The sequence below is a fragment of the Ictidomys tridecemlineatus genome, chromosome 16, assembly GCF_052094955.1.
Source record: "Ictidomys tridecemlineatus isolate mIctTri1 chromosome 16, mIctTri1.hap1, whole genome shotgun sequence".
Taxonomy (NCBI): Eukaryota; Metazoa; Chordata; class Mammalia; order Rodentia; family Sciuridae; genus Ictidomys; species Ictidomys tridecemlineatus.
This window is the reverse complement of record NC_135492.1, coordinates 48,404,917-48,427,082: the sequence shown is the minus strand read 5'-3', so window position 1 is coordinate 48,427,082 and position 22,166 is coordinate 48,404,917. Positions and strand designations below refer to the sequence as shown.

At 41.8% G+C, this 22,166-nt stretch overlaps 1 protein-coding gene across 3 annotated transcripts in view; it reads left to right on the top strand.

Moving 5' to 3' along the window:
- Positions 1-22,166, top strand: part of Cntn6 (contactin 6) — a 284,323-nt gene that overhangs the window by 175,854 nt on the left and 86,303 nt on the right. For 2 of the 3 annotated variants that reach the window (XM_078033570.1, XM_005330954.5), the window contains exons 6-7: positions 12,171-12,374; positions 14,311-14,413. In XM_078033570.1, the coding sequence (XP_077889696.1) occupies positions 12,171-12,374; positions 14,311-14,413 (307 nt within the window). The remainder of the gene's footprint in view (positions 1-12,170; positions 12,375-14,310; positions 14,414-22,166) is intronic. The other variant, XM_078033569.1, reaches the window with a different exon arrangement.

The following is a 22,166-nucleotide window of genomic DNA, read 5'->3' as shown; positions in this document are numbered from 1 at the left end:
ACAGTGGAGCCAGGGTTCAAGTGCAGGCCATCTGACTCCTCTTAGGGTTGACTGCCTTCCCCTGCGGAAGAGAGAGGTCTGAAGATAGATAAGACAGGTGTTCAAGGACACAATGCAAGCAGTCGTGTTAGAAGGTTAAAGCCAATCTTATTCCTGAGACTTTAGAAAGCTTACAACACCGGGCTGTCATAATTTGCTTTTTTATGCAACCTCAAGGCTACACTAGTACAAAAAGAAACTAAGTGGGAGTCGTCATTATATTTCTCATTATTATTAGACTATTACGGCAGTATACCGACCTGGATTGATGGAGGAGAATTACGATACTTTCAATGCTACCTTGAGATAAGATAATATGGCCACAGGATCTGCAGTGACTCAGGACTTTTTATGGTGCTTATTTTGTTAACTGTACGGAAAATCATTTTCCCGTGCTAAGATGATAAGGTATGCAGGAGCTTGGGGAAGTCCATGTCACTTGATGCTCTGATGTCATTCTGAGATTCTTGACACCATGGAAGATTATTTCCGACTGTTTAATCAGGGATAACGGAAATGAAAAATAGTTATGGAGGAATGGCTTCCAAAAAAATCAATAAAGCCGCTGAGGAAGAGTGACTTCCCCTTGTCACCTTGTCATTTACCAACAGTAAATGACACATCAGTCTTCTCAGGCATAAGTTGTTGGCACGGTGCCCCATGAAATCAAGTCACAGAGGCACAACCAGCACCTTAAATGAAGACCTTTGAAACAGCAGAGTCCCGTTGCACGGGACCAGTGGCCAATGTGCCTGATCCCAAAGTCTCACCGTATCCTAAGTAGCATGTGGGCAGGATTCCCAAGGGAGCTATCAATATTGACAACATCCAGGTATTAGAACTTTCATTCCCAACGGTTTTAGGGCCTACCCTGGGCATCCTCCGCTCTTTGAGGACAGGATGCAGGAACCGTGTTATTGGATTCTCTGTCGCTCACGTACAAGCAGAAGAAGGAGAAGTTATACTCCGTTTGTGTGGGGGATGTGTCAAACTGCCTTCCACTGTCATGTATGACCGATTCGAACAGCAGGTTAGACCAAATGTACCAAGGATCAAATTATTTTCAGGTCTCATGTGAAAACATGAGCAGTGCTTCTCAGAGAGGAGGGTTACAGAGTACATTTGGAGAGATGCTAAAGGGCCGAAATGTTTACGTCCGACTTTGGACAAGTGAGTCTTGTGGTCCTTCCGCAAGCCCCGTCAGCCCCAGAGAGAGTGATAGTCCTGCAGCAGGGGAGAAATCCTATGAAGTTGGATATCATCAGAACAGCCTGCGTCCATTATGCTTTTCTCCTCCTTGTATGCACAAAACTTGTGCAAAACGCTTCCTGGCAAGCCAAGCCCATCAGATAGATTTCTGTGCACTTTATGAAGAGGTTGCCTAGGAGAGCAAAGACAATGACCCACATGATGGAGTCCTGTTCAGGTATCTAGCAGCAACGGAGGGCTCCAGGTCCAGAAGCAACACACAGAAGGTCTGGACTCCACACACAGAGGATGGGTCACCGCCCCAGGGAGTAGAGTCATCCACGTAAACCAAGCATCAGGTCCCACCACAGAGCGGCTCTTCCTTTAGCGTAAACAAGAGAGACCTCTGTGGGGGCTCCCCAAATGGCAGAGGGACAGCCCCTCTTGGAGGGGAGACTTTCCCCGGCCAAGGTTATTCCAACAAAAAAGTCACCACCGTGAAATGGGCATGAGCTCGGGCAGTCACACCAGCACCGATCCCGGTGCGTCCTACTGTGTGACTTCAGAAAGCGACATCCATCGGAGGCCAGACAGGAACCGCTCCGTAGGTTCCCAGGGGTAGGAGTGAATGGGCTCCTTTAATTCCGTTTCTAACCAGAGACGGGCAGCTTTTCATCTCTAGGCAAATACCCGAGACAATCACCTTACAAAGGAAAGGTCCATTTGGGTTCCCAGTTTCAGAGGGTCCTGTCCATGACCAGGCTGGCTCCTTGGGTTTTCCACGTCTGGTGACAGCTCCAAATGGGCGATGCTCAGGAGACAGGAGAAAAACAAGTGTCAGGGTCCCACAGTCCCCTTCGAGGGCCCCGGTGACCTAGAGACCACCTGCTCGGCCTTATTGCTAAGGCACCCCCACCTCCAGGGCACCACCCTGAGATGACAGCTTGAACACTTGGGCCCTCTGGGGCCCATTTAAGGTCCAAATTGATCCGCATCTGAGACTCTGAGCCTCCTCCTTCAGGGGAGGATTTCGCTCTTGCTTCTGTCTTTGCAGAACTCCTGCGTCGAAAATATTTAAGAGAAACAGAGACCTGGCCGAACGTTCTGGGGGACAAACACAGAGCAGCTACATGGCTACGTGCAGTCATGACACCGCCCTGAGGTTCCCTGAGATGCCTCTTTCCTTTCTCCCTCACGGCTGACAGTGGCCTCTATTACCTGTTATTTTCTTCTCCTCCATTTGGATTTCCATCTCAGAAAAATACAGTCCTCTGGCTTGTCAGTGTCGGGAACAGCCAAAACGTTTGGCGGTTGGCCAAATATTTTTTAAATTTTTTTTTTTGGTGGGGGGCTGCCTCTGTCATCCCTGGATGTTTCTAAGGTCACCTCCATCCACACAAGGACAGAGAGGGGCAATACGATATTTATTCTATCTATTCATTTGGTGTCCGGGAAGCGGATGCAGCGCTGATTCTTCCCTGAGCCCTGGACCAGGCACAGTGGGGGGGTCTTTCCACCGTGGGTCCTTGCTGCCTCACCTCCAAGATGAGCTTCTATTGAAGCCCTGGGACAGAGAGTCTGCGCAAACCACTTGCACACCACGTTGGGGACAAAAGAAGAATCTTCTCTTAGTTTTAGAATAAGCCAGAAAACCCTTGAGGTCAAAGCTGGAGGATGACCAGGAACATAGGCATTCAGGAGATCTCTCTGGGTTCCGTGCATTTGCATGGCTCCTGGGAGACCTAATTTCAAAGATGCCACTGGAGCCACAATCTGTATGAGTTAGTCCAAGGTCATTGAAGTCAGCTTCGCCATGAAATAACAGTCCCCATATCCAAAGTAAAGTACTACGCTCTTTCCCTTCCGTCTCTGCATAGAAAACTCTCAAGCCTGGGCCCATCAACATCCCAAGTTCAAGATGGGTTTTAAAGGGAATGTGCTTTTCCTGCCTCCCGTCTAATCTTAGGCGGGTAGAACGCCTGAATTTACGCCAGTAGTTTGGATTATCTGTCTGGGACGGGAAGATAGCATCCGCGTGTGAGCCCAGTGTTTGTATTTGCATCGCTAAAGATGCTGACAATTCAACTTAAACTGGAAATCATTCCAAACGACGGCTCAGAGCCGTGTTCTAGAATAAGGAAGGAAAATTATATGTAGAAAACCTGCAAAAATGTCATAGCCAGTCCTTCCCCGTTGGTGTGTTTGTTGTTTCTGGACAAAATGGCAGATGACGTTGACCTATTGGGTAGGTCCAATTGGCAAATGAATATATTATGCTTGGATTCCTTGAATATGCAAAAGGTAGGCAGGCCTGAGAGTAACTTGTTGGTATAATAATATTATTTATAAGATTATCTATAATTTATTATTACTTATAATAATAATATGACTTATTATTGGACTGGTGTATTATATATTCACTCTCTAATATTTCTAACTTCACTCTCTAAATATTTCTTATGTACCTTATAAATGTGCCACCCCTTTTTCTGCATTTTAGGGATACGATGAAGAACATACACAAAGTCCTCAGCTCCATAAATCTTATCGTAAATAAATACAAATCATGACGGCAGGTGGTAAGAGCTAGGTAGAAAAAACAATGGGGGATATCAAAGAGCAAATGTTGCTGTTATATATTCAAAGGTGAAACAAGGCTTTATTGCCATTTGAGAAGAGAATTCTAGAAGGGAGAGTGGAGCATAAAGAGTAAGGACAGTTGGGGCAGAGGGAGCAGCATCTGCCAGAACCACGTTTATCTGGCATTTAGGAAAAAAAAAAAAAAAAACAGCAATAAGTCCCGTGTAGGTGGAGTAACATGAGCAAGCGGGATGTAAAAGAGAATATATGGTCCTACCTCTGGACAATTTAGGGGCTTTAGATTTTCCGTGAGTGACATGGAGAATACCCTGGATGGTACTGATCAGAACAGGGACACCATTTCTCGGACTTTCTCTAAAATTGGACCAAAGGAGGGAAAGAATAGGAGCAAATAAACCAGGATCAGAGTCACTCAGGTAAGAGCCGATGGTGCTGTGGACCAGGATGACAGCAGTACATAGGTAGATCAGTCGCCATCGTCATTATAAGTTCAGTGGGTAAAACTGACGTAAACCCCTGAGAAAGTGAGTGTGAATTGCTAGAGAAAGAGAAGGGTTGTACTAGCCAGGGTCCTCTAGAGGGACAGAATCAACAGGAGGTATGATTATAGAAAGGGGACTTGTTAGGTTGGCTTAGGCGACCAGAAGCTAGAGAGTCCCCAGTGGGAATCAATGGTCCTAGTGGGAGACCTAAGGCTTCTGGAAACTCCCTGGTGATTCACTGGCAGAATCTGCCTTGGAAGAGTGAAGGAGCAAGTGTCTGCTCCTTCCTTGTTCTTCCAATTTTTATTCCACCCAAACCTCCCATCTATTGGACGGGGCTGCCCATGCTTAGGGAGGGTCTCCATTCCAGTTGGCTATCCCACATGCCAATCATTCCTAGATACCCCCCTCATTAACATACTCAGAAGCCTCTTCATCACCAGCATCTCTTTATCCAGTCAAGTGGAGTGTTATTTATTGGGATAACATTATTCCTGCTTCCATGGCCTTATAAGAGATGGGGTTGCCCTGGGCATGTCCTCAAACCATTCAGAATGAAAAGTTCTTCTAATACCTGGGATGGAGGCTTGAAGGAAAAGCAGGTTTTGAGATGGGAGAAACGAGAAATTCAAGACCTGTTAACTATCTCGAATGCCAAAGAGATGAAAGAGTGAGAATTTTGAGTGGGACGTTGCATTCCATCCATCCCCAGGGAGAAAGATTTAGTTCAGAGAGCAAAACTTGGATCTCTCTAAACATAACTAGTATCTAACCTCCCACATCAGGGAAGATGAGGAGTACCTGCCATCCGCTCTCAGCATCATGTACACCTCGGCTCATTTAACATTTCAGGGACGATATCTCCATTTTACGAATTGAGTGATTATGTTAAAGACGTTGTGCTGACTTGGCCAAGATCCTCTGTCTGGAATTCATGGGGGTCCGGTTGAAACACCACGGTATTTGTTCATCCGCTTCGTTTTGTCTGACGTGATCTAGCTCACAGCAGACAGTCAGTGTTAGATCAAGTCTAGAGGAGAGGGAAGGGATTCTCACCTCTGGGAGGGAGCATTTAAACACTGTGTAAAGGAGCAGATTGACATGCCTGGAGGGACGCACAGCATCAGAACCAGGAAGCTGTGGTTCTTCCCATTCCTGGTAGCTGACCTGATTCCCAGGGTTCAGTCCGCAGGTCTCATGGCCACTTGCTTCTCTCCTCTTTTTGACTCTATTAACTCCATTCAGTTAAACCTAAACTAAACTGTGAAATGGTCTCCCTGTCTTTCCAGCCCAATCAAACCTAACACCTGGGTTACAATCGGCTATCATTAGACAATCCAGGGTTTCTCGACGTGGACACAATTCACAAGGCAGGGAGAATTTTTTTTTCCCCCTTTGGGTATCAGGGATTGAACCCAGGGGTGCTTAAGCACTGAGTGACATCCCCAGCCGTTTTTATTTTATTTTTTTTTTTATTTTGAGACAGGGTCTTGCTAAGTTGCTGAGGGCCTCGCTAAGTTACTGAGACTAGCTTTGAACTCGCCACCCTCCTGCCTCAGCCTCCTCCGGAGCCAATGGGATTACAGGCGTGCACCACCATGCCCGGTCAGGTGGAATTTTTGTTATGGAAGACTGTGTTGTTCTTAAGGAATTGAACTGTACCCTTAGCTTCTGTCCTCTTGATGCCACTAGGGCCCTCTCTCCAGTTATGACAATGAAAAAATTCTTCCAGATATTACCAGGTACTCTCAAGAGACAAAAATCACCCTTGTTTAAAAACCAGTGTAGTCCATTTTTTTTTTTGAGATTAGCTATATTAAGCTCACCTAGAGAGGATGGGGATTGAAAAGACAGAAAGAAGTGTGGTCCTCGCAGTCCTTGTGTATCTGCATCCGGTTGCTTTCCTAGTCATTGTTAGGTGTAGAGATTGCCCAGCAGTTACCCCAAAGCTGGCTGAGTTTCCGTTCTCTCTCCAGGTAGGGTTTGCCAGGGTATCATCCGTCTCAGAGTTGTATGGAGTTTCCCAGTAATAGGAACCTGGGCGGGGGCGGGGGGGGGGGTCTTTATGTATTGGTGATTTGTCGACCCCAAAGATCACCATCTCCGTGATTCAAAACAAAAGGGATGTGAATCAGAAGAGATCTCATAAAATCCAGGGGGTCAAGCAGCAATTGTGGGAATAACGGAAATTCCAGGCAAAGCAGATTTTATAAAGGCATGGGGCCGTGTTCTGAATTGCCTCATAAACCCACCGAGGACAATATCAATGACTTCAGCCCAGGCAAGGAATCGAGGTTCTTGCATGAGGTCTTTGCCACCGTGTTCGTGTAACTATGATTTACCCACCCAGAGCCCATCACATCCTACCCTGGAGCACTGCACACCCGGTTTGCTGTAAAGCTGACTCATTCTGGAATATTCCAAAGGGGGGGGGGATTTATTCACTCACCGTGAGCGGTACACTTTGGATTCTTTATTCCCATCATTTATTTTCTACCTGAGACAACAGGCTGCTGGTGTTGAGATCCATTCTAGTGCCCCGACAGTACTTGGGGGTGTTCCTGGTTGTCATGATTAGTCTCTTTTACAAGACATACTGCCCCTCTTATTAAAAAAAAAAAAAAAAAAAAAAAAGAATCGCATCCCATAGAACGGGTAGAATGGCATAGATCTTCCGTTGTTTGTATTTTAAATATCCCAGTACAAGATATGGGGCTGTAAAAGATGTCAACACATAATCGTACCCTGGGGAAAACAGAAGTTGCTGCATGCTTGAGAGAGCAGCAGATAGAGTTTTTCGGCTGCTTACCGTGGCTCTGCCATTTCTCATAATAATAAAATTGCAGAGGATGGTGCATGGGAGATCCTGCAGTAAAGGCTCTGGGAAGGACCGACGATCATTCAATCCTCCCATTGCTGCTGCTGAATCAACACCGGGGAAAGGCATCCCGACCATGAATAACACGTGCATGTCATTAGAGGTGCAGGGAAATGACCTCAAGACCAGGGATGTCAGCCTCGATGGCTCGGGAATCACACAGTTCATGACACAATGCCAAGCGAGGAGTGTTTTTTAAACTTCCGATTTGGAAGGTATTTTTTTTTTAAATTTCCCTATTAAGAAATATACCCATGAAGCATGGCCAGTGGCTAATGAGAGAACAGAAAGAGATAAATGCTCCCGCTGTAGACTGGCTACCTGGGAGAATGAGAAGAACCAGCTCAAGGGTTGGAGAAGGGACCGTGGCAGAGGGAGGCACACGGTGACAGGAGGGACTCAAAGCCAGCCTCCGCCACTTAATGAGGCCCTAAGCAACTCAGGGAGACCCTGTCTCTAAATAAAATACAAAATAGGGCTGGGGATGTGGCTCCGTGGTCGAGTGCCTCTGAGTTTCATCCCCAGTATCCCCCTCCCCTCCAAAAAAAAAAAATGAAGAGGAAGAATTAGCAAAATTGCCTAAAATCCCTGCCAGCCCCGACACACTAGGAATCCACGCAGTGAGAAACATCCTCCTTCAGGCTCCAGTGTCGCACCCAAGGAATATACAGTCACCATGCACGATCCAGGGGCTTTCTCTTCCAGTGTGGTTACAGGGAGGAGACCGAGGTTGGCTAACTGTCCTTTCACACCACCTCAATCAGTGTCCATACATGGAAACTGGTCATGTATGGACACGCCCTGGCTCTTCCCCAGACCATGCCCTCTGAGGATACAGCCCAGAAGTGTGTGTGTGTTTTTTTGGTGTTCACTGTAAATGTAGAACCTCTGCTCTTTCAAGAGGTGCATTTTAAGACAGGGCCATTATTCCTTCAGGATTTTATTTTGTGTCTGATTCTCTGGTAATGTTGGCAAGATTTTGGAGCCATGTCAAAGATCCGCCTTTCCTCCCTAGGAAATTGGGTTCAAGGTAGACGGGCGGCCAGGCAGTGCGGCCAGAGGAAGCTATGGGTACTGAGAATTGGGGTCTAAATATGAGCCGGGGTTGTGCTTCCAGAGAGCTTGGGAGTTTGGAAGGAAGTTTGAGGGTAACAAAGAAGAATCAAGGAAAGAAAACTGATATTTAAAAAAAAAAAAAAGAGCATCAGTCTCAGAAATGAAGTGCTAAGGAAGCCGTCTAGAAGCTGACCTCTGAAGGATCTGGTTTTAAAATCCTCTCTTCGCACATTTTAACCATGCGACCGGAGGGGGATTACTTTCACACTCTCCTTGTTGTAGAATCCTCTTCTGTTTAGCGGGCAACTTAGTAACGCGCAAATCACTTCATCAAACAACCGTTGGGAGGAGGAAAGCAACGCGCTTTAAAAAACAAAACAAAAAAAAACTTTACTACCTTTCTGTACACTTCTCTGTTTCTACACTAGAATCTTCCAGGGGCTTCTAAATATTCCACTATTGAAGAAGGCTACAGCACATGCAGGAACCGATTGGAAAGTTTTAGCAGCTAAGATAGAAACGAATTCACCCAAGGAGAGAAGAAAATGACAGTCTCAGGCCCCAAGATTATAGGTTGAAGAATACAAAGATGTCCCCCGGCATCAGCAGCAACCTGTAATTTCCGTGAAGTGGAATGGGTTACGTTGGATTTCAGAGAACTAACGCTTATTCCCCTGCTCCAAAAAAAGGGCCTCGTCGGATAAGGAGCCCCCAGCCCAGAACATGTCCCTGGGAATTTTCTCACGATTGCCTTTATTTCACAAAAAGTTCAAAAGATGAAGAGTCAACCGCGACGGGGGCGTCGGGACCACTTTTATCCCTCCTCCTTTTTATACTGAGGAAGAATTTACTATCTCGCCGACGCTCGGGTTTCAAACAAAAACCTCTGAGCATCTCTTTGGTGGAGACAGAGCAACAGGCTTAGAAGTCAGGCAGCAAAGGACATCAGTGAGGAAACTCAGAAGCAGGAGACGACACGGAATGATGAAAGCCGCCGATGGGGACTTGCAGAAAGAAAGATGAAATCCGGTATACCTGCAAAACAGGACCAGAATGTCAAAGCATATTTTTTTCTGAAAATAATTAAAAAAAAATGGAATTGCATTTTATGCATATGTGGCTGAAAGTATAGACTCTCGTGGAGATCAAAGGAGGGTCGAAGGTGAAGCAGATCATTCATAGATAGGCCGGGGTCTAAGCCTCCCTCTATGGCAAGAACAACTCTTTTTTTCTTTTTTTTCCCTTTTGGCAATATCCTAAGCAATGGTGATCTCAGTTCCATTTCATAATTTCTAATGCTAGAAAGAGCCCTTTGTTTAATGAATCGTACATTAACATAGCTCCGAAGTTGAGATGACTTGAGTCAGCCAGTTTTCTGTAACTATAATAAACAACGGAGACAAATCCACTTATAGAGAGTAAAGGTTTATTCTGGCTCGCAGTTTGGAGGTTTCAGTTGACCCTATTGCTTTGGGCCTGCAGTAAAACAGTGTATCCTGAGGAGTGTGGGCAGAGTATAACCGTTCACCTGATGGCCCGGGATTGAAAGAGAAGAGGAAGAAGGGCTGGGATCCTACTGTCTCCCATGAGGACACATCCATATGGCACATGAAGTTGGCTCTAGTCCTCTTCCAAGATCTTTGACCTGCATCAGAAATCTAATTTTTTTTTCCACTTTCTTTTGTGACATCGACTCTCGCCTGTGTTGCATTTTGTTATCTTAATGCACTCGGTTCTTAATTCACCTCTCAATAAAGAGTTCTGTGAACCTAGTATTTCCCTTCAACTGTTTGAGTCGTTTGGTGTTTGTCAAAAATACAGGGTCTGCGATCCTTCGCTCGGATTTAATGAAACTAAATTGCTAGGAGTAGAATTATTAACTGCCCTGTGTTTTAGCCTTTATTTTGGCAATTCTGAAGTGCTTGAGGTTTGGGAGTCAATGCCTGCATGAATAAAACAAAATACTCCATTATGAACATGGTCCAGTAAGAATAAAAATGATAACTATTTTTTTTTTTTTCTCTTTCCTTCTTTGGCCCTAGAGATTGAATTCAGGGGCTTTTAACCGCTGAGCCACAGCCCTACCCCTTTTTATTTTTATTTTTTTTATTTTTGAGACAGGGTCTAGCTGAATTGCTTAAGGCCCCCACTAAGTTGCTGAGGCTGGCTTTGAACTTGTGATTCTTCTGCTTCAGCCTTCCAAGCCGCTAGGATTACAGGTGTGTGCCACCGAGCCCAGACCTCCATCTTATTTTTATAAACTGTAGTTCATTCTACTGTGTGCCCTTTCTGAGACTCTTCTCATCCTGTAGATCCATTTTTTTTTTAAATTTTCCAATTTATAAAAATAATGCCTACTAATTTAAAATTCTAATAGGACAGAGGCATACTGCATAGAGAGTCTCAAGGCTTTTATTTCCCACCCTTAATTCATTTTTTTTAAAAATCATTGTATGTATCCGCAGGTTTAAAATAAAATAATCTGTATGTCCATGTACACATACAAATTCCCATACTCAGATAGACAGTCTTTCATTAGCCAAGGCTGAATATATATCGATTTGCAACATGTTTTCAGAAAACAGTACAGCTTAATTTTTGCTCTGCCTGATGTTACTATGATGGGCCTAACACTTAAATGGATTCATCTAAATAATGTTAAAAAGTAATCTAATAATACAAAGCAGGTGATGATTTTTATTGTAAAAGATTGACCAGAAAGGAACATAAGTGTATTTTTGAAAAGGCGGAGATGCTTTATGTTTAATTTGGGATGGTGGTTATCAAAGGCATATCATTTTTACAATTAATGAAACTCAACTTAAGATCTGTGTCTTTGCCGGGCACAGTGGCACACGCCTACAATCCCAGTGGCTCAGGAGGCTGAGGCAGGAGGATCACGAGTTCAAAGCCAGCCTCAGCAAAAGCAAGGCCCTAAGCAACTCAGTGAGACCCTGTCTCTCAATAAAATACAAAACAGGGCTGGGGAGGTGGCTCAGTGGTTGAGTGGTACCAAAGATAACAAATAAAAAGAGATCTGTGTCTTTTATTTTGTTCAATAGATCGTATATAATTTATAGTTACCCATAACATTTTCAGACAGAGCGTGATGGATGTTCAGGGAGGTAACCGCTGTTCTCTCTCATCTTCAAGATCCTGCTGTGTGTATTTTCAGCCTTGCCCACTCATCTCTGGTGCGGACAGCTGCATCGCTTTCGTCACCTTGACGGTTTCTGTGTGGAATCCATTCTTCTGAGAAGTTTTTCTCTGAACACGAGTTATTGCAGGCTTCGTTTCTGAATGCGTTGGTCAATCCGTGTGTTTTCCCACATGGAAATTACCCACCGGAGTGGCAACATAAGTGAGCGGTGTGACTTCTACAGGCTACAAGTTTTGCTTGGCTGGACTCTCAGTCCTAAAACTATCACAGAGTGTTAGCGCTCAGAAATTCTATAACACTCATGGAGTGAACTCCACGATCCGGGATAGAGTACTTTCACTTTACATTTTTTTTAAGTTGAATTTAATAAGCGCTCCTCAGTTAAGTTCAACCTGCTGACAATATCATGGAGAAGCACCGCTTCGAAAGCAGGATTGCTAAAGAAATTCAGTGTGCACTAAACCTGTGATGGTTTCTACATCTTCTAGCTCTTCTTAATACCTGCATCCACTGATTCCCTTGACACCCTATCATCTGCCCTGAGTCCCACACCACCCTGTGATGGGCAAGGCAAGAGCATCACGGACCTCCCCACTGGGCTACATGTGGAAATAAGGGAACCATAAAAGACACACCAGATCTGCAGCTCTCACTGGGACAAATACGGTCACAATTTTATTCTAATGATGGTGACATTGAGCACATGATTCTCAGATAAGAATGGATACCGTAAGGTTAATGTAATTTTTTTTTTCTGGTTTTTCAGATTTATCCTATGCCTGGACCTTCAATGACAACTCTTTGTATGTCCAAGAGGACAAGAGGCGGTTTGTATCTCAAGAGACAGGAAACCTGTACATTGCTAAGGTGGAGCCCTCGGACGTGGGCAACTACACCTGCTTCATAACCAACAAGGAGGCCCGGAGGAGCGTCCAAGGACCCCCCACGCCTTTAGTGCAACGCACCGATGGTAAGAGGAAGAGTTCTCTTGGGACTCTACTTTGTGGCTCTTCCAGAACGGGGGTGGGGGTGGGGTGGTGGGGTGCTGTTTGCTTCCCTCCTGTTCAATGGAGCCAAATCCTCCCGAAGCTATGAGTCGAAAGTTCAGTTCACCAGAGTAATGCAAGTCAGTTACCATAGAAAACTTCTGCAATTCACCCACGTGGTGCAGTAGACCTGGTTTTGAGGTACACTGTGCCATCTCATTCCGACATTGGGACAGCTTGATTTCACTTTGCTTAAGAATTCATCTGAAAAAAAAAAAAAAAAGATGATATTTGTCCGGGAGGGGGTGTTGGCATGTGTGTATGTGTGCATGTGTGGGTGCAGCTACATTTCTATCCTTAAATTAAGATCATTTTAATGAACATATATGGGAACCTGTTTAATGCCCCCTATCCCTTTCCTAGCCAAATAGCAACATAAATTAAAAAAAAAAAAGATAATACGTATGGAAAGCAAAGAAAACCAACTATTAATTATGAGCACTCCAAAGAAATGAAACGCAAGATCCAGGCTAATTTTACTTCTCCAAGGAACGTAACTCAGATTGGCCTCTGATGTGTTCTGTAGCTTAGCCGGTTGGTTCAGAGAATGAGAAATGACTGAAGTTATCCGAGTGGAAAAACCCTCTAGTTGATTCTTTAATTAAATGTGCACGGTGGGATATGTAAAGACAGGAAAAAAAAAATCTGTGAGTGCATTATAAGATCAGGTTTTGGACTTGAAATGCAATACTTCCTAGAATTTTTTTTATTCCCCCCGAAAAGACAAGGGAGAATATAATGAAGGCTAGCAGAACTGTGAAACCCACTCCACAGGGAAAGTCCTTATGGAAGAACTTCATAGTCACTAACTACCCAAACATGTTCTCAAGGTCTTAATTCCAATTGGGGCGACCCTTCGATGTATTCATAAGTCTCTTCAGTGAATACACAGGACCACAGGAGGAGATTCTACCATAGTTTACCCATTTTTCTTCTGTTCTTAATTTCTGCCGAACCCCTTCCCAACACCCCCCCCTTCTCCATGCCTTCTATTACCTTCATTATATTTAAGGTAAAAGTAGACCAGTACCATTGTACGTAATATAAACGAATCAAACCTTTTTTAAGTGGGCATACGAGAAAACTCAGATGGCAAGAAAGACAGTTGAAAGCTTGTCAGTTTAGCAGAGTGAAGTAGTACTCTTTCAATGTTTGCAAAGATCAACGTCTAAAAAAATGAGTTATTTTTGTCTTGTAGTTATCACATTTTCTGCAGTTGCACCGAAAATCCCACCTATTTTTGGAATATGTCACTCGTATGTTTGATATCTAAAAATAAAACATGATCAAAGTTTTTAAAGAATCTCAAGGGGCCATTGATTAACTTAATTGAAATAATGAGATCTGTTTCTGTTTATCACAACATGTCTGGCAGACAATGTATTTATAACACATTAGAACACTACCTTATTTTAATCTCAGCCTATGGCCACAGTTCCTTATTGGAAGTATTAAAACTGTAAAGACATTTATATATATATATATATACATGTTCAAAAAACTAAAGCTTTGTACCTACAGATATTATTCTTTTTATCTCAGTTCATGGGATTGCTTCATATATTTTGCTTCAGAAATACTGATAGCTTGGAATAGGCTGCTGTATCACACTTCTTACCATTTTTTTTTATTTGCAAAATTCCTATTCCTGAACCGGCCCAGCCCCTGGCTCCCGGAAGGGGAGGTGGTTCTAGCTATCTCTAAGAAGGATCTTTTATAAAACCATAGCTGTATCCCAGTTCTTTTGAAAACACGAATTCTTATTAAGACCAAATAATCAAGTTTGGGTTAATGAAGCGTTTACTTGCTAGGAAAATTCCATTCTCTGGAAATGCTGCTAGCTCTTTTGATATTTAACAGGTGTGATGGGGGAATATGAACCAAAGATTGAAGTCCGTTTTCCTGAAACTATACAAGCCGCAAAGGATTCATCTGTAAAACTGGAATGCTTTGCCCTTGGAAAGTAAGGTGGTTTGTTGTTTTTTTTTTTTTTTCCCTAGTTGCTTTAAAAAAATTTTTTTTTAAATAAACCTTTTCATTATTCAAACATTGCTCTAAGGTAAATTACCAAATAGATTTCAAATGCTGAGCCATAGGGAATCTTTCTGGTTGGAATTTAAATTAAAAATATCTAAGTAAAAATATCTAATACACGGAAAGCGATGCTGCATTTCTCCCCTAAATATGGTAGGTATTTCCTCGAGTTTAGTATAATGGGATCCTTTGATGCAGCACTTTGCAAGAGAGTATGTTAGCTCGCATGACCCCGTGGGCCAGTGGCTAAACTTTTGATGTATCCTTCATGACCTCTTGTCCTACATCCAGAAATACATTGCCTGGAGTGAGTCCTTGCTTAATTAATCAGCAGTTCTTATAAACGGAAAAACCCATTCATTTCCCAAACTAGACTAATTAAGCCCATTGTTATAGTAGATAATTAGAATTGAATCCAATCGGCTCTGGGAATGTTCTGGGTGCTTACTTTGACTCCCCGATAAGTGTTTAGCAGGGTCAGGCTTGGAATATTTGGAAGCCAGAAAAAATATTTGCATGGGGTATCTATCTAGAACATCTCTCTGCTTTCTCATGACCATCAAATTTCAGACAAATATATAATTTTGTGGTTTTTTTGGCCTATAAACACCAGAAAGAAAAAAAATAAAAAAGGAAGACAGACAAGATCTGTCATTTTCAAGAGTGAGGGAGGGTGCATAAGAATAAACGTGGCACATGGCTGAATTCAGATTCTGAGTCTGTAGGTCTGGGGCAAGGTCTGACTTCTCCATGTCCTACAAGTTCCCAAATTGTCCTCAAGTTCTTGCCTGCAGAATGGACTTAGAGTGGCAGGAGGGTGGGACTCTTCCTAAAAGCTCGGGGGACATTTCCTTAAATCCAAAGTCTGTAATGTGACCATCACAGGTAGAAACGGATTTATTTTCCAAACTCCAGAAAATGTCTTCAGTGGTTTTATCCTTTCTATTAACTAAATGGACTCAGCCATCCCCAAAAAACACTGGCCACTAAATCTTCTAGTTTCTCCTCTATAAATGAAATTGTGTTATACTCTGAATTAAATTTCTCATGTTAGTCGTTTCTCATGGATTGAAGAGATCATATTTCACTTTCATACAAGCTGGCCTCATAGTATTTGTCCAATAAATAATTAATGATTGATTAAATGGGATTCAGAGAGGCACTTTAAATCAGTTTTTTTTTTTCTTGGTCTCCCTTTTAGGACTTGATGAATTTTCACGATTTTTTTTAACCTTTCAAGGAAATTAAGGTTTATAAAAATACGGAAAACACGTGTCAGCAAAATACTGGGAGAGTTAGACGACCGTTTTTAACAAGAAAACCAATGAAAAATAGTCACTGAAAAGAACATTAATAACTTATCGTGTTGTATTTGGCATGAGGAAATATGGATTACTTAAATAAGAAAGGCTCTTCCATAATAAAAACAAAACTTCAGAAGGTATTGAGGCTAGTTATCTATACACTAAGGGAAATGATTTTGTTTTTAAGTACCTGTAACTAAGCATTTTCGATACAATAATACACATATATATTTATATATGTATATGAAATATATATGTATATGTGTATATATATATACATATATATACACACACTAAGAAATTGGGGGGTGGAAGAAAGCAAAAAGAGTCAGGAAATATTGACACAACTACTTTGCAACTTGAACTTCAACATTTGTCTTCAATATATATATATTTTTAGTTGTTGGTGAACCTTTATTTATTTTTTTAAATTTATGTATATGTGCTGCTGAGAATTGGACCCAGTGCCTCACGCCTGGTATGCAAGTGCTCTACCACTGAGCTACAACCCCAGCCCTGCCTTTCTGCCTTTACTATTTTAATCATTGATTTCATATATATCTATATCTCTCTATATATATATATAGATATAGATATATATGAAATCAAATTTATATATATGATTATATGTATATACATTTATATGTGTATATATATATGCCCATATATTTTTTTTTTCCTTATAGTTCTGGGAATTGAATCTGGGGATACCTTCCCACTGAGCTACATCTCAGCCCTTTTTATTTTTCTTTGGGAACAGGGTCTCTCCACGTTGCTGAGAGTCTTACTGAGTTGCCCAGGGTGACCTGGCATTTTTGTTTTTCTACTTCAGCCTCCCGAGTCACTGAGATTACACACGGATGTCACCAAACTCGGTTGAGATCCTGTGTATGTCTTAAAACCTTACACGCTGCATCACATTTTCATTATATATGAGAAACCGAGACTTGGGTTAAATGAGCTTCCTGCTGAGTGGTTTATCTGAATGGAGTTGCTTCTTTGGGTTTCAGGCTCTTTGGAGCAAATGGCTATAGAAACTGCTTTTGACATCATGGGGGCCAAGATTCAGTTGCTAGTTTTCTCAAGAATGTCGCGATCCTTGGCAAAAAATGCTTGTAACCTCTGTGAATTTCCATATTCACCTCCAAAAGGAGTTACAAGGATACCTGCTTTGTGTCTTTATTGTGAAAACTAGAATATAGGATACATGGAAAGTCATTAGTCACTGGGAATGGTATTTAGTCCCTAAACATGCACTGAGTTATTCTGAATCTTGGAGAAAGTGGGTGGGTCGTGATCAGAATATGTATCTCAGGCAGTTTATAAATCCTCCTCTGTCGTTCACACATTAACCTCTCTGGCAATCAGGGAAGGTCAGAATGGAAAAGAGACGGGAGGGAAGAAATCTCAGTCAATCAAGATAGTCTTCGAATGGCTCACTTATCAGTTCTCTTCATTTTGTATATGTTCACAGTATTTGAACCTACAGAAAAGTTGCAAGAGCAGTACATGGGAAATCACATACCCCTTACCTGAGCTGTCCAAGGTACACATATAAACCATGGCCACATTCTCCTGAAGGTCTCTCCACTCCCGCCACCCCGCCACGCCCGCCACACACACATACATAGACACACACCCACTAAATAGATTGGCGATAAGTGATAACTGAGCATATATTTTAAGGGAGCATGTTCCCCACACTCAAAATCCTGCCAAACAGCCACATCCCTCTTTCATCCCAGCTTGCTAAGAAATTGGGAGATGGAAGAAAGGAAATGATAATACAGAGTCAGAAGATTTTGACACTGTGACTTGAGGTTCACCATTTAGCTTCACTGTTTGGATCCCATGGTGAGTACATGCTACAAGAATCCAGGGGGATTGAGTGAAAGAAGTGAATCCACAGTCCAATCAGGATGCTGAAACCCCGGGAATCTGTGAGGTATGGGGAGCAATTGAGACAAATAAAATTTTCATCCCAAGGGGACGAGAGCAATCAGCATATTAAAAACCGACAGCCAATTAAACCACGCACAGTAAACTTTATAATCCTAAAAATGTATCAGAGCGTGTAAACTTCTCCATAAAAAACTCCGCTAGCAATATATGACCTAGGAAAATTTGAGCGGGGGGGAAAAAAAAAATAAGCGTTTAAAAAGTTCTCGAAATAGAAAACGTGATTGGTATACACACACACAAAAAAAATCACGATTTAATAAATCACATGTTTATTGTTAAGTTTTTGTAGAAAAGAACTCTTAGACATAAAATAATATCAAACAAAGAATAAAAATTATGACAGTTATTTAACTGTACTCTATAGAAAACTGTCAAGAAAATAGTAGACTTTTATAGAGTATACCTCAAAAGATTTTTATAAGCTAAAATTAATCAAGGCTCAGATTCTTTTTTATGAAATGATGTCATTAATATTGAAATGAAGAACCCCCGATTTAAAACAGCAAAACCAAATCATCTTCTTGGTCTGAGGGGGTCATGTTTCAATGCCGTGTATAATAAGCAGCTTATATTTCTATGATTTAGATGTTGGTACATTTCTCATTTCTTCAAATAATAAAAGGTATGGGTAAATGGTAGGTTTACTTTGGAGAACATGAAATTGTGGGCTACCACCAAAAAGATTTTTAGATATTTTTCTGTATACTTGCCAATAGTTTTCCGAAAACAAATGACATTGTGTTTGAAACATTGCAAAATATTGAAAATGCATCTTGGTCCATTACAAATTTTGACATTTATCAAATACCATACCAACTCTCTTTTAAATTTACAGACAGGAAATTAGCAAACAAAAATTTAAAAAAAAACATGTTTGCTAGGAAATTGCTGTTGTGCATGTAATTAATCTGAAACAAAATCCAACTTCTCGCTTTTTAATTTATAAATCTGTAACTGCAGGTCTATTGCCAAGTGGTTCTTGTAAACTCTTGTGAATGTTAATAGTCAATCATATTTGCTGACACCTTTTTATAAAAACATTGTGTGTTATTTGGTTTTACATACTTTCCCCCAAATATGGGAACTTACCATAGCAATCCATCTGAATCTCTATGCCTGTTTTCTGGTCCGACTCTCCAAAATTGACATCGTTTTTCTCTGTGGTTCTCATGATTGCTTTGTCTCCTCTGAGTGTTTTTGGCATGCCTTGTAAGCTTTGTTAGAAACCTGGACATGCCCTATGTAACAGGCGCAAGGAGCTGGGGCAGCCGGGTTTTGTTGTGAGGTCTTATGCTCCTGTGGTCAGAAACTAAGCTGTATTTACTGCTTGATGTAGCTCTGGTGTTAGGGCTAAACTGTCTTCTAGCATCTGCTTTTGTCTTTTCGAGGTTGTTTTGGGTTTCCCTAGAGACTCCTTCTTAAATAGAGTCTAAGGCTTAGAGATATTTCAGGTGCAGTTCCATGCTGTTCCACAGAAGCTCCACGGATGGTAGGAAAGTCAGTCATTTTTTGCTAATGCTATGATCTTAGTCCTTTACGTGTCTGTTCCTATCGAGTCCTTTTTCTTCCAATCAGCCTTCTCCCTTTTCTGCTTGTTTGCCTATGTGGTAATTGCATAATAAACACTGTAAGCATTGCATTATCGGACGCTGGAATGTTGTGTAACAATACAAAGACTGGACTTGGAATTTTATGACAGCTCAGTTACTGTGTATCTGCTTTATTTCTCTGCAGCTTATTATTAATCTTTCTGAGAGGAGTTGCAGAGTAAACATGCAGGTTAATTTACTGCTGAATGTCCTTATGGAATGCTTCAAATGTTCATGCAGTCATTCTGTTCTGGTTTTGGCGGAGGGACCTCTAATATCTCCAGCCATGTTTGAGCTCTGAAAATTGTTCTGTCCTCAATCTCATGCAACTCTTCCATGCAGATCTCTTGGGGCAGATTCACTTCACAATGACCTCTTTTCATGTATTCTACTCTGCAATTCCTGCAGTCTCCCTGAATTCTGATCTGTGTCTTCTTCCCTCCACAAAACCGTACTGTGCTACTGGGTCTCCCCACCCTCCTGATCTGCAAAGTACCTCCACATAGAAAAACAGCTATCAAAGGCTTCATTAATTTATTTTCCCTCTCTCAGGGATTGCAACTTTGCTTTGTCAATTGCTAAATGACTGGAAAAAGGGTTTCCCCCTCCACCAACATATTTGTGCCACTTTCTATGGTTTCCAGAAGAAAGTTAGTACTGTCCTAACTGCGCCTACAAGGCCAGGGGCCAAGTGAAGTTTTGAAGGTCAATACAGTGAGCTTTAGAGAGATTAGGCCACTTGACCAATATTAGTTGCAGATCTGAGTTCAAATCTATATCTCACTGATTCAACTGTCATTCACCCAACCCTTTGATGTTCATATCAAACTACCTTCTAAATATAAAAAAATGAATCTTCCATATGCAGTAGCAGTTGGATCCCAACTAAATAGACCTTTTATTAGAAAAAATTTTTGAAAATTCAGCAAACTGTTAACAAATGCTTTTGGAAATGGAACCATGGAAATCAGTCCCATTTATATTGTCCACTAATGACTAATATTTTGGTGGTGAGTATTTAATTTTATATGTTGAATATTTTTTTAAATGACTCAAAATATAAGCTTTTAAAAAAAATCCAAGGTATGTTTTAGTGAGAAGTGTTTCAAAAATCACTCAGAAAGAGGTGAATGATCATTTGTGTGATGGTGCCCATGTGAGCCATCCTTAAAAAAGCTGGAAGAGATGGCATGGAAGAGCTCTGAAAATGAACTTTCTCTAACTAAAGCAAACAAAGGAAGACACTGTAATCATGTTGGAAGGAAATGTAGCTGGAGAGGTCCAGGGAAGTTTGGCTGCAGGGCTCAGGGTGAGAACATAACCACGGTAAACCACTCTGGGCTCAGGAGAATACAGAACACTGAAGTACCTGCCTACACGGTAACTGCTGTGACTTGGGGACATGTAGCTCATTTTCTGTGTTGGGGTTTGAGAGATGACACCATCACAGCTTTCATCTCTCAGCTTCGTCTCATTTGTTTAACATGGCAGACTCTTAATTATCTAAGCTGCAAATTAATTGCATTGTGAAATAACTTGCAAAACTCCACGCCTAGGTTGCACGGTTACATAGGGGCCAGGTAAATGTGGTGTGATTGACAGATGTGCGTGTCTCCTTTGGAAAAAAAAAAACATAGGGGGCCTTTGATCTTGGTGAAGAAATTAAACCAATGTCCCCCAGAACTCTACTCTCTTACTTTGATAAACAACCCAACGTATTTTCCCCTTTTCAGAAAAGATAACAGTGATTCTGTCACTTTGCTCTTGTTGCTCTGAGATGTAAATAAAATTAGTAGGTAGCACTGAGTGTTCCCATGTATTTTGGAGCCTTCACACAGAGGCTGTATTTATGCATTCATGTCCACCTTATTTATTTTTTTCTAATTTAGGAAGCAGAGGATACCCAGCTTGGCTATTAATGTCATACAATAAATTCCGAGTCTCCCAACAGTGTTTTTTAGGTGTTCTGGAACTTTCTGCTGATGGGGAGCTGTTCCTTAGGATGCACTCTTGCTCCTCATACCCGTCGCATCACCGTAGATTGTACTGCAGTGAGAATTCTTAGGTCACTCCAGATGACAACAGAATTTTTAGATCTAACTAGGTGCTCTGAGCTTCCTGCAGACCTTGACTTTTGCTTTTGTTTCTTAATCCACCAGATATTGTAGTTAACTCCCAGTCTCAGTGTCTAATAAGTAGTTTGTCTATTTTTTCTCATCACTGAATTGAATGGGTAGAGAACAGAATATTTCCCTGAGTATGTATGATTTGTCCCATATGGATGCCAGATTCTACTCTGAAACCTGATCTTTAGGTTCTTGATAATGGCTTTGCTTTTTGACCTGAGATTCTGTCCTTTGGCATAAAATAGCACCGTAAACTGTACAGAACACTCACCTCTGTTAACCAGGCATGCACATCACAAGTCTGACCCATCTTCAAATGGGTCATTCAGAAATTGGAAGACAGCAGTGAATCTCTCACACACACACACACACACACACACACATACAGGCATGCATGCACACGCACTCCTACATACACACACACAAACACACCTGCACACACACACACACACACACACTGGTGCTCCAACAATGAATGATCCATCAGTGGATTCACTAGCATTTGAAGGCAGTATCATTTTCTGTGAAGAGTATGGACTTTTCATTGAAAGAGATCAGGGGTTAGGTCCAAAGTCCCCCATCCATGGCTGGGTGATGTTGGTCCATTTTCTTATATACATCATGATGCCAAAAAATATAGATTGATCATTGAGTTTATAGACGGAGCTGGATTGTTAAGGGACCATTAAATTCACCTATCA